Genomic DNA, 13,061 nt, shown 5'->3' on the forward strand with positions numbered 1-13,061 from the left:
AAAAAAGCCAGGAATTCTCCTTCACTAGCTACTCAGCCATGTAAGCTTAATAATATTAATAACAACAACAACAATAATAATACTCACTAGTGTTTGGAGGTCACTTTAAGATTTGCAAAGGACTCTACAAAAAGCAACTCATTTGAATCTCATTTCAACTGCTTAGAGGGAAGCATTATTGTTATATTAATTTATTTATTATATATATTATATTATATAATTTATTATGTTAATTTATGTTAAACCATTTTATACATGAGGAAAATGAGGGTCATTTAGCTAGTAAGTACCTGAGGGCCTCTAACCACTGTGCAACCTAGCTGCCTCCAAGTATAATTTTTCTGTTGAAACCAACCCAATGAAGTCCTAACGTGCATAGGTATAAAATGGACCCACAAAAGCCTTCCCTCCAATTCTCCAACTTGCCCTCAGGGCATGGAGGTGAGCCAGTGTTCCAGGAAAGCCTACCTTCTCTGAGGGCAGAGGTTGATTTGCATTCTGTCTTTGTGCCAGGAACACAGTAGGTACTTAATAAATGACAGCTGCAGACCATACCAGCTAACCACTTCTGAGTCAGGACTGGGCTGTGTGTACACTGGCCCAGTGTGTGGGGGCTTCTCCCCGATGGCTGGTAGAGTCATACCCCCATAAGGGTGACAGAGTTGTTCAGGGATGGGAACCCATGAAGTCAGTCTCCTTGTTAAAGAACAGAGTTTACATCTGGGCTGCACCCGATGATAAAATCACAGACCTCCTGATGTATGAGTGGTATCCACCTTAAATCAGGGGTCTCTCCGAAACACTAAGAAGGTGGGACCTCCAGACCCTGGCAGCCATCTGGCACAAATGCACCTGAACAGAAACTGCCACCCTAAGAAATCGGGCATGTGGTCCTTTGGCCTCCACTTATAAAATGAGGAGGAGGAAGAAGGAGGAGGAAGAGGAAGAAGAGATAGAGGAAGGGGAAGGCGGAGGAGGAAGCCAGTGACTAAGCCTCGGTCACTAGATCTGGAACTTTACAAGTCACCTTATGTCACCACGACTCAGTTTCCCTCCCTCTAAATTGGAAGGGTTGAACTGGATAATTTCCAAGATCTTTTCCAGCTCTAAGTCTGTGATCTTCTGTCCCAGAAATTTTGGTGGTCAACCAATGTTCCCACAGATAAAGTCTGTCCCCTCTCACCACAAGGCGAGACTTTGGCAGGCAGGACAGAGCAGCCTGTGACCAGGATGCTGCCATCTTCCTGTGAGGTCAGAAGGTCGAGGCCCCATCCATAGATCCCACTTTATTTTCCTGTGCAGACAGTGGGGTGGAGAACAGGAAATGGGTGACACATGCAGACCCAGACCTCCTCCACATTAACCATCCCGCTAAAAATAGCCAATGGTGAGAAGGGAGGGATACTGGACTCGAGCTTGACTTGTGGGCAAATGAAAGGTTTAGCTTTTGTTGTTTTGCTTTTTCTCAATCCCTAGCTGTGGCCTTATGATGTCAAGGAAGAATCTGACTTCCTGGGACTCACAAAGCTGGTCTGTGTACATACAAAGAACATTTGTTGCGTCTCAATCCCACATCAAAAAGCGAAGCCAAAAGCAAGGAAGAAGAAAATTACTGGGATCTCTGACGGCCTTCCCGGGGGGTGCTGGGAGGAAGCCCCTTCCTCCTGCAGCTGAACCCTGGATGACAGAGGGCCACAGCAAGAATCAGAAGGCTCTGAAAGCCCGAGGCTTCTGGGGAAAGGCAAGATGGGGATGGGGTGGGGAACAAGGAGGTGCAGTGTGGAGCACGGAGATCCTGAACCCTGGGAGCTAATGAGATCATCAGACATGAGAGCAGAGAGGGAGAAGAGGTGAGTGGGTGTGAGCCGGAGGGAAATGCTGCAAAGCAGACTGAGGCTGGTCAGGCAGGCGGCTGGTCTCCAGGCTCCTGGTTCCTGCCCTCACAGCCGACACTCAATTTACACTGAAGGAACAGTGACCTCCCTGAGTGACGCCCCCTTTTTACAGAGGAGCAAACTGAGACAGAGTGAGGTTAACTGGCCTGCCTAAAGTCACACACATGGTAAACATTAAACGTGGTATCTGAATTCAAGTCCTCTGACTCTCCTATACACAGAATCTAATAGATGAATACTGTACTCAGCATTTTGGGCACAAACAGGCTACAACAATTTTTATTAATTTAATATCATTCTGAATCCAAGCTGTTTCCACCTTATAGAGAGAAAGGTCCCAACTGGCAAAGCCTCTCCCAATGGCTTCGGGCATATCCCTGACCTCAGATGACTTGAGGTAACATTTATAGGAATCCTGAACAAGGAAAACGATCATGATGTGAAATCACAGTTTGGGGCCGACATTTTACTCAGGTCCACGGGCAGCAGTCATTGAATGCCTGCTCCCGTTCCTTCCCTGCCCACGCCCCCACAGCTTCTGCCCCCTCAGCGTACAGCGTACAGCGTCCGATCTTCTTCCTTCCCTGTCTCCTTTGCGCCTCCTCCTCCTCCAGCCCCCAGATGTGGGTGCCTCCCAAGGTTCCAACCTTTGTTCTCTGAATTCTGGCCCATGGAGATTCCATCTCATAGGAGGCACTTAAAAAGTGCCTGTGGAATGGATGGTTCTATATAAGGACCTCGGGGACCTATGATTTTGTCTTCTCTAAATATATTCTGGCCACCACCCTCTCCTTAGTTGGCTTCCTGAGCTGCTTCAGCCAAAGGAGAAAAAAAACGGCCCCCGGTAGCCAGCTCACTGTCCAGTCATGAACCTCTCCAAACTCAGCCTGGTCTCTGGGAAGAGAGATGCACGCTCCATCACCAGGCCCTGAGTGGAACTTGGCACTCGGCAGAACAACACAGAGGCAAATTCTGGCTGGTAGAACCTGCAGGTACCAGGCTACATTATGGCATCCGTCCAGGAACCAGGGAAATTTGGACTCCAAGGACCTGGGTTCAAATTCCAGCTTTTCCTCTTCCTGTAGGACTCTGAGTAAGTCACTTCCTCTCTTGGGTCCTCAGTTTTCCGCTCTATAAAATGGGGGAGCTGGAGGGTATAAGTAAGGCCTCTTCTAATGCTCTACTTGGGCTCCTCTGCATCTTGGGCATTCGTAAGAAGAACACAGATTGGAAACAGCCGATCAGAAGGTACTTCTACAGGTTTTCAAAGGACTTTCTATATTCCCAATCTGAGAAACATCCATCCAGAGGACACGGCACAGCCCCCCATCCCGAAGGGGGCCCGGCAGCCTCGGACAAGAGGAGAGCCGGGGTTGGAGAGAAGCGCTGAAAATCAGTTACGTCCATCACCCTTCAGAAGAACCACAGGCCTCGAGAGGCCGGCTTGGCCGAAAACGCCGGGCCCCAGCCTGTCTCAGTCCTCTTCCCCAAAGCAGCAGCCTGCTAGAGTCATCCATGGCGGGCGTGACCCCCAACTCCTCCACCTTTGGCTCTGTGGAAGGACGTGAGCACAGCCTGCAATTGTTATCACTCACGGGCCACGTGAACGTGCCCAAGAGAGCCGAGCCGACAACGTTGCCGTTACACTTGCCAACAAGAAGCTCAACTTTCTACCAAGGACTGTAACTTGAAACTGGCACATCTCTACAATGCTTTATGAATTGTAAAGCACTTTACTACCTTATGTCCTCAAAAGTCTCAGAATGTCCCCACGCTGCTGTCATCTCCATTTTAGAAAGGAGGAAACCAAGGGGCAGAGCAGTTAAGTGACTTGGCTAGGGACACACAGCAAGTGGCCAGGTCAGGGTTCAAATTCTGGCCCGGGACTCCATCTAGCACGCCATGAGACCTGAAGTAGCATCAACACCCATCCAGTCCAACCTCATTGAGGAAATTTAGGCCCAAAGATAAGTGACATCGAATGTCCTGAGTTCAGATTCAGCTCTAGACACCAGCTGTGTGACTCTGGGCACGTCACTTCAACCTGTTTGCCTCAGTTTCCTCATCTATGAAATGATCTGGAGAAGAATAGCAAACCACTCCAGTATCTCTGCCCAGAAAACCCCAAATGGGGTCACAGGAGTCAGACACAACTGAAAATAACTGAACAACAAAAAATGTCACCACTACATAGCGTAAAGGAACCCTCTGACTTTGGAAGAATCTTCCATAATTTTTTTTAAAGATTTTTAAAGATTAAAGATTTTTAAATTAACGATTCACTTTTTTTTTGCAAAGTCCCACTTGTAGATATTAATTTTCCAAAATCATAGTGGCTAATAAAGGAAGTCCCTGCAATCATGAAGTGTGAGTTGGAGTACACCCTGCCTTCACTTAATTTTTGAATACATGATCATCTACATTTTCTCTGAGCATTTGGGACAGTAAAGATTTTCTTCAGTGGGGAGACGGAATCAGGAATGACTCCCTGTCATTGTCTGTCTCCCCAGGATGATTTAATTTAATAACCATTCATTGAGGCCTGCGGTCTGGGCTTCCGGTCTGTCCTCAATCCAATCCAGCTCCATTCAGCTTCTTAAAAGCCAGGTCTGCCCATGTCACCCCCTTCTCAATAAGCCCCAGCAGCCCCCTCTCACCTCCAGGACCAAATACAATCCCATGGTTAGCTTTTAAAGGCCTTCATAACATGCCCCTCTTGCCCTTCCAGTCTTCTTATGTCGGCATCTGAGCCACCAATTCCAGCCATACTTTATTGTTCCTGGAAGCAATCCGTCTACACTCTCTGTCTGTGCACTTCCCGGCTGCCAGGCCTGCAACAATCTCCCTCCTTACCACCGTCTCCACAGACTCCCTGACTTCCTTCCAGACTCGGCTAAAGGGACACGTTTTACATGGAGCCCTCCTCCATCCACTCTGTTGGTCCCTTGTCTTAATGTCTCCTCGAGGGCAGGACCCAGCCCCTTTGGCACTGAGCACAGTGCCTGGCACAGAGAGCACGTAGTAGGCATCATGGAGCAACACAATTTGCAAAACAGTCAACAAGCATTTATTAATCACCGAATGTATGCCAGGAAACAAACACAGGTTAGAACGAATCAGTGCCTGCTCTCGAGAGCCTTGGGCCGCCCATGAGACACCAGGCTTCCCGTCCCTCCAGTCCATCCCCCACCAGGATGTTCCTTCCCTTCCACAGGGAGTCCACCCAATGTGCCAAGAGGCTTTCCAGCCTTCTCCTCACATCTGCAGGATACCACCAAGGCTTCTATAGAGTAATGAAAATGAAGATGGAGCCCGCTATGCACCAGGCTTTACAGGTAGTGCCTCGTGTGCTCCTCACAAGAACTAGGGGGGCGTACTGTTATTACCCCCTTTCACAGATGAGAAAACTGATCACTCCCATTCTTGTCGTCGGCCAGCCTGTCCAGCATTTCTCTTGACTGACATCTTTTAATCTTCCTGAATCCAAACCCTGACGCCCCATCTTTCCTCAGCTAGGATAAAAGATAAATCTGGAGGCAGCTTGCCATTCCAGACTACTCGGACATTACTCCCCTTCTCACATTCTAGCTCCAAATTGGCCGATTCCTGTTCCCAAAACTCAACCCTGTCTCCCCACCTCCAACATTTGTACAAGCTGCCGCAGTGCCGCCTGCCAGGAGCACACTCCCTCCTCACCTGACGAAGGATCACAGATTTTTACCTAAAATGGATCTTTCAGGTGATCTAATCCAAACCTCCCCCTATTTTATAGTTGGGGAAACTGAGGCCCAGGAAGGCCCAGTGACTTTCCCCAGGCCAGGTAATAAGTAGCAGAAGCAAAATTTGAACCCAGGCCATCTGAAAGAATCCAACTCTCCACTATACCCAGCACACAGCAGGTGCTAAAGCAATGCTTACCTCTTAGAATCCCAGGCCTCCTCCAGCTGAGCCCAGGTGTCAGCCCTCCCTGCCCGCTTTCTCCCAGTGGCCAGGCCTCCCTTCAGGCTCAGACAATCATGGACTCATGTCAGCCTTTCCAGGCTGTCTCCACCCAGGAGAGACAAGGACTTTCCCCATCATCTCTGCATCTCTAGGCCCCAGCAGAGCAAGCTGAGTGTGATAAGGAGCAGAGGGAATCAGTGAGCTAGGAAAAGGTAAAGAGAGAGATACCATCTTCCGGGCTAGGGAAACACGGGCCAAGGCGGGCCTGCCAGGGGAAGGAGGGGCCCTGAGCTGAGCCGTGAGGAAAAGGAGGGTTAAACCAGCAGAAGTGAGGAAGAGCAGAAGGCCTGAGAGGCAGCAGGTGGGGATGGGTATGCTGCCAGGCAGCTACATCAGCCAGCAGTAGGCCAAGGCCTAAAAGACAAAGCTAGCCCCAGGAAGCTGTCAGCACGCCCTCTCTCCAAGGACTGAGTCTCTCTGGCTGTCCCCAGCAGCAGCAGGATTTCCTTCCTTCCTCCCTCCATGGCACTGCCGGTTACAGGGCAGGGGAGGGGGCTCCTTAGGCAAGGAGCCCGGCTTGGCCAAACACACTTCCACGTTGGCAAGTGAGGGCTTCTACCTCCTAGCACGCCCCCCGAGCCTCCAGGACAAGGAATGAGGGCTGAGGCTTTTTTCTAAAGGAGCTGGTGTTGACATCATCCCTGGGATCCATCCGTGGGCCCAGAAAGGGGACCACAACACCACAAGCCAGCACGCTCTCCAGGGAAAGGGGACCAGGAGCCCCTCAAAAACACCCTGCCTGCTGAGGCCAGGACGCCCAGAAAACATTGAGAGCACTGGAAACCTGACAGCCAGCCTCCTTTCAGAGGCGTGGGGAAATAGGAGCCAGTCATCCCCAGAAAGAAAGAGAAGCCCTGAATTACAGCCAAGGTCTCACTCTTAGTCATTTAGCAAAGTTTAATTAAATGCCTCCTGTGTGCAGAGCAATGGGGAAGGGGACAACCTCAGACTCCAAGAGCCAGAAGGGACCCGCAACACGATCTAGTACAACCCCCATCATTTCCAAAGGAGGAGACTGAGGCCCAGCAGTGGGCCTTAAGGTCACCCAGAGGTGGGACAGTCAGGACACTGGCCCCTGTCCTCGGATGAAGCCCAGAAGCTTTTATCAGTTCATATCGAATTGGACAATCGACTACTGTCCTCAGACAACACCCAGCACAGTTTCTCATACTGGGGAAGAATTCTTTCTGTGGCATTCCCAGAAGACCCTCTAACTCCAGACCTACAGAGGCAGGGGTCTGACCAGGCAGCCTGCACCACCCTGGGCCAGCCCAAAGGGCTTTCTGGGCCTCGCTAGCCATCGGGGCCATGCAGAGCACTCCCCTCCTTGCTGGAGAGGACAATTCCAGAACTGCCCACAATCACAGCATTCCAAGGGAACGCTGCCCTTCAGCTAGGAAGGCCCTCACAAGGGGCTTAGCTCAAAGTCACCATTTTCCTGATGAGGAAAGAGCAGCCCAGGGCCAACAACGGTTCATCTCCAGAACACAGGCACTGAGTAGAAGAGCAAGGATTCGAACGCAGGTCCTCGGCCTCCAGTTCTCCCTTGCTCGGCTTCCAGGAAAATATTCCATTCCATAAACACCAAGCACCTACAAATGAGATCACCTGTGCAAAGTGCTTTGCAAACCTTAAGCGCCACATAAATGCCAGGTAGTGTTGACTCTGGGCTGGGTCTTCATCACTTCTTGACCGGAGAATTGCAAAGACCTTGGAATCAGAAGCCCTGCCTCCAGACCGCCAGCACCGCGGTCCAGCCTCTGCACAGATGCTGAGAAGCCGTGAGCAGCTCATTCCTCCACTCAGTGGATTCCAGGGGCTCCCTGCCTCGCTCTACGATTAGCTGTGAACCCTGACCCAAACTATCCTTCCAGCTTCGGGGGAATGCCTCCCCCTCCTCGGCTTCGAACTGACCTTCTCCCAGACTCACTAGCCCACCTCCCTTCTGCTGCCCCTCGAACCGGAGCCCCCATACCCAGAATGCCCTCCCCGCCCCCCTCCACCTCAGAGATCCCCCTTCCCAGGTGCCAGAGCCCTGCCTCCCTCATCACCTTGAGTTCACTCTCTATGAGGAAACGGAAGGGAATGAGCATTTACAAAGAGTCTCCCATGTGCCAGTCACTGGGCTAAGTGCTGATTACAAATCATATCTCACTGATCCTCACAACAGCCCCAGGAGGTAGGTACTATTATAATCCCCATTTTACAGTTGAGGAAACTGAGGCAAGTAGAAATGAAGAGACTTGCCCAGGATCACATGGCTAATACGTGTCTGAGGCTGGATTTGAACTCGGGTCTTCCCAATTCCAGGCCCAGGCCTCTATCCCTTGTGCCACCAGCTGCCTCTCTATATATTTATTCTGCACATAATTGTATGTGTTCACGTGGTCTCCTGGGACAGAACATAAGTTCCTTATGTTGTCTCATTCTTCCTATTTGTTTCCCTACAACCTGACACACAGTAGGCACTTTATAAAAGTATGCTGATTGCCTAATTGGTAACCCTGACACTGTACTAATATTAATGTAGTTGAAGATTAAAAACAATTTCCAGGCCGTTCCCCCTGACCTCCCACTTCTCTCCCTGTCTGCGTCTCTAAAGCCCTCTCACCCATCCTCCCAGCCTTTACTCTGGCTTCTGGCAAAGGAGATGGTCCTTCCCACCGACTCCGCCCTCCCCTGGTACCTCAGCTTGGCCCATGACCAGCCCCTCTCTGCCCCTCTCTGGAACACGAAGTCTCTGCTTTTTCCTCCTACTTCAGGCTCGGCTGCCAGGAAACATGCCCAGATCTTCTCCAGGCTTAAAAAAAGCCCTCCCCTCAGACCTCTGCAGGCGGCCAAGCCATCGCCCGTACCTGGCCACCCTTCCCTCTCCTCCCTCCCTCCTCGGTCCTCCAAGTCTTGCTTGCCCCTCAACACTCCCATGAATCGGCCTCTCTGGTTACCGGGGACACCTTCGTGTTCTCAAAGGCCAAGTTCCAGGGCCTTGGGGCAGCGTTTCATGCCTGCTCCTTGGTCTTCCTCCTTTGGGTCTACTTCCTTGGTGAATTGTAGAGTGCGCAAAGTACTGTACAAATATCATCTCAACGGCAAAGGCTCCTGCTCACCCATTCTACAGATGAGGAAACTGAAGCAAACAGAGGACTGACTGACTTGGCCAGGGAAGCCAGCACTGGACCCACAGTGCCATGTCATGTCCCTAGGGGCTCTGGCTATCCCGGGCCTTCTTTTCTCTCTACACTTCCCCATCGGCCCTCACAGGTTCCATTCCCATTGCTATGCGGGTGATTCGAGATCTATACTGGCCACACTCGATGCCTGCTGGACTTTCAAACTGGATGGCCCACCACCAACTCAAGCTCAACCCACCCAAATGGAATTCATCATGGTCACCTCCAAGCCCGGCCCTCTTGTGAACTTTCCTACTTCTGTTGGGGAGCCCGCCACCTTTCCAGTCACCCAGACTCCTGACTGCCCCCCAGTCTTCCTTGACTCCTCCTCACTGTCCTCTACCCCACCCTCAGAGCTGACCAGTTGCCTGTCTCCCTGGATGCCAGCTCTCACAGGCTGCCCCTCCTCACCACTGAGCTCAGGCCTCACCACTCCTCACCTGGACCATGGCAGAGCCTCTTCCTTGGTCTCCCTACCTCCAACCCCTCCCTTCTCCAATCTATCCTCCACCCAGCGCCAAAATGTATTACTAAGGGAAGTACCAGAAAGTCTGACCACGTCTCTGCCCTGCACAAAGGCAGTCCAGTGGTTCTCTGAACATCTGCGTTTGGCACCAAAGCTCTTCCTTCTAATCTGCCTTTCAGGACTGATCATACCTTACGCCCCTTCCAACTGCTCTCCTGCTTAGACAAGCCAACACACACCCGCCCCCTGTCTCTATCCCAGAGGCCTGGCATGAGCCCCCTGAACCCTCTGGCCTCGGCATTTCTGGACCTTAGCTTCCCTCCAAGCTCCTCACACGACCTGCTCCATGGGGCCTCTTCTGTCCACCCATCCCCCAGCTCCCACGAACCCCCATCACTGGCATCTAGACCACACACACACACACACACATGATGCACATACGAACACACGTGTGTGGGGGCATAGCAGCACTATCCACACGGGGGACCAGAAAAGTATTCATGAAGAAGGAACGGCTTGAGCAGAGTTTTGAAGGGAACAAGGTGGCAAGGAACTGAGAGGGCATTCCTGGAAGAGGGAAAAGAAACTGCGAAAGCTCAGAGGTGGTAGATGGAGTGTGCAGAGCAGTAAGAGGCCACTGGAGCTGGACTGGATGGGGGGGGAATAAAATGCAGCTGGGAAGAGCGCCGTACACACCAAGCTGGAGTGTACATGGGATCCCTGAAGGAACAGGCGGACACAAGAGTGAGTTTGGTCAGATCTGAGCTTTAGGAAAGTCTGAGAAGGTGCAGGACAGACCCATAGCCCTAATAGGTAGCAACTACAAAAACCTGGGTGAGAGGTGACCAGCCCAGCACAGTGCCTGCAGGCACCCTCTTGGTCACCCTTGGAGAAGACTTGTAGGTCTGCAAAAAGCTGATAATCAATAACGCATCTCCTGCACCTCAGTGCCTTACTTCCTTCAATCTCATAAGATAGACAGGAGAGGTAGGATAGTAATCACCCACTTTACAGATAAGGAAACTGAGGTTCAGAGAGGCACGTGATTGGCCCAGAATCACACAGTAATTGATAAGTGGCCAAGGGGGATTCAGACACTCCTAAGGAGCTGTGATCTGTTTCCTAGATGTGGATTTTCCTTCCAACTACTGCCTGGCACAGAGCAGGGGGTTTGTTAATTAAGTATTCATCAAACTGAATGATATGACAGCCTGAGAAGGGAAAGGCAGAGGAGAGAATTAAACCAGTTCAAGGACTCTGGAGGCAAAATGCGCTGGGTGGGGGCGTGGTGACCCTGAAGCCCTGTCATCATCCCATCACAGATTTAGTTCTGAGGCCGCCCACTCCAACATGGGCATTTTACAGCTGAGAAAACTGACTTGTCTAAGGTCATACCAGCAGTAAGGGCTGGACACAGGATCTGAACCCAGGTCCTCTGTCTCTAACGGCCTTCTCACTGTTCTCCCCAGTTTCTGTTTGGCTTTTAACTTAGTAGAAAAGCAAGGATTTCCCTCTCCCAAAGGCTTCCTGGCTGGCTCAGAATTTCACCCCTCCACAGGACGTTTGTCTCCCCAGCCCACAGCCTAGAAAAAATTTCTCAGGCCAGGCTGCTCCCTTCCGTGCCTCAGTGGAATGGGGTGAAGGCTTGGCCCAGTCAGGACTGCAGTGATGAGCCATATGGACCTTCCAGGGCAGGGACTGAGGGATGCAGACCAGCCCCACCCTCTCAGAAAGCTCTGCTCCCACCCAGGGGCAGGAATTCTTTTTGATTAGCACATCCTAGAACTTCATGGAGGCTTGGAGGGGAGGGGCTCCCTAAGGTTACAAATTCACCCAAGAAAATCAAGGGGATGAAAGAACCACGGCCTGTGAGCTCTGCCCACCTGGCCCAGCCCACTCAGAGAAGGTGGGGGGGGCAGCAGGGGCTTGTGGAAGGGTGCCCATTGGGTAATGGGAATGTGAGAGGGTGTACATTAAAATCTGGGGGACTCCAAAGTCCTGGGGGAGCAGCTATTGGATTTGGATGAAGGAGGCAGGTAAGGACCCAGGTGTGGGGCCAAGATTTAAGCACCCAATGCCAACCTGTGTGTGCCTCGGTGAGTGGGTGCGAGTATGAGTGTGTGCATGTGTTTACATGTTGGAGGTGTGGGGACTGGGAGCAGGAAAGGACAGGGCAGGATGGCAGCCCTGGGGGCTGACAGAGTGGGAGGGGCACTTAGAGATCCTCCCGGACAGCCACCCTGCCCCCTCCCCCAAAGCGGTGGGTGCCCGAGGAAGGTGGGGAGCACCCACACTAGCTGCCAGGCTCAGTGCCCAGCCACGGGCGGGCCCCTGCCCCTCCCCTCCGGGCGCTGCCCCCACCAGCACGTCGGGAGACAGAGTGTGCTCGGACAACTCGGGCAGGACGGAGCAGCGGGCGGGCCGGCAGACACGTGGGGTGCGGCGGCGGGTCCCGCCGGAGGTGGCTTGGGCCCGAGGGGGAGTGCATGGGGGGAGGGGACGGGGGAAGGGGAGGCGGAGGGCGAGGCCCCAGGGCCCGAGCTCCGAAGCGGAAACCGGGTGCCCCGAAGCGACTCCCCCTTCCCCCTTCCCCCTCTCCCCTCCGGAGCAGCAGCAACAGGCTCCAGGCGGGCGGGGAAAGGAGGGAGGGAAGGAGAAAAGGAGGGAAGGAGAGGAAGGGCTGAGCCAGGCCGGGCTCCGGACGGGCCGAGCGCAGCCGGGAAGTTTTGGTCCCGTCCCGGGAGGGGGCCCGGAGAGGGGCAGGCGGGCAGCGGCGGCTCCCCCGGGCCCAGGGCGGGCGATCGGGGGCCGGGGGGCGCCGGGGGCTCGGGGGGCGCGGGGCGGGCCGCTCACTCACCGACGCCGTACTTCTCCTCGCGCTTGGTGGGCACCCAGCGGCTCATGGTGCGCGGGGCTCTGGATAGCCGGGGCGGCCGGATAGGAGGGGTGCGGGGGTGCGGGGGTGAGGGCTGGCCGGCCGGCGGCGGGGTCCGCTCCTAGGCCGCCATTTTCCATTCCTGGCCGGCCGCGCCGGGATGGGCAGGAAAAAGTTTGGGGCGGAGGCGGCGTCAGGGGGCCGGGCCGGCGGCGGGCAAGCGGGCGGAGTCTGGGCCGCCCGGGGCGGCGGGGCCGGGCCGGCAGGGAGGGGAAACTGAGGCGGCCCCGGCTCTGGGCTCTGACCGCCTCCCCCGGGGCTGCGCGGGAGTACTCCAAGGCCGGGGTCCGCGGGAAGGAGGAGCCTTCCAAGTGCTCCCAGCACTTTACGCAAAGGGAAACTGACGCGGTCCGGGGAAAACTCCCGCGAAAGGGGTCTGGCCATTGTCCAGCCCCTGGGAGGGGAAGCAACGGTCCCTGCACTCAGGCTTCTAGGACCGGGGCTAGAAGGGGCGTCTGGGGGTCACCTAGGCCAAGCCCCCCATTTTCCAAAAGAAGAAACAGGCCCACAGAGGATAAGGGGGCACCCCCACCCCGGCACGCAGCCAGATCTTGTCAGAGACGGTGAAAAAGGAACACCCCCCCCGCCACCCC

The 13,061-nt window shown here is 53.7% G+C and overlaps 1 protein-coding gene across 3 annotated transcripts in view; it reads right to left on the bottom strand.

Moving 5' to 3' along the window:
* DOCK1 (dedicator of cytokinesis 1) overlaps positions 1-12,581 on the bottom strand; it is a 577,278-nt gene extending 564,697 nt beyond the window's left edge. For 2 of the 3 annotated variants that reach the window (XM_020973593.2, XM_020973592.2), the window contains exon 1: positions 12,391-12,576. In XM_020973593.2, coding sequence (XP_020829252.1) covers positions 12,391-12,436 — 46 coding nt within the window. In that variant the 5' untranslated portion in view covers positions 12,437-12,576. Of the gene's footprint in view, positions 1-12,390 lie in introns of all 3 variants that reach the window. The other variant, XM_020973594.2, reaches the window with a different exon arrangement.
* Positions 12,582-13,061: the final 480 nt, after the last annotated feature.

Source organism: Phascolarctos cinereus, unplaced genomic scaffold (assembly GCF_003287225.1).
Source record: "Phascolarctos cinereus isolate Bilbo 61053 unplaced genomic scaffold, phaCin_HiC Scaffold_3;HRSCAF=262, whole genome shotgun sequence".
Taxonomy (NCBI): Eukaryota; Metazoa; Chordata; class Mammalia; order Diprotodontia; family Phascolarctidae; genus Phascolarctos; species Phascolarctos cinereus.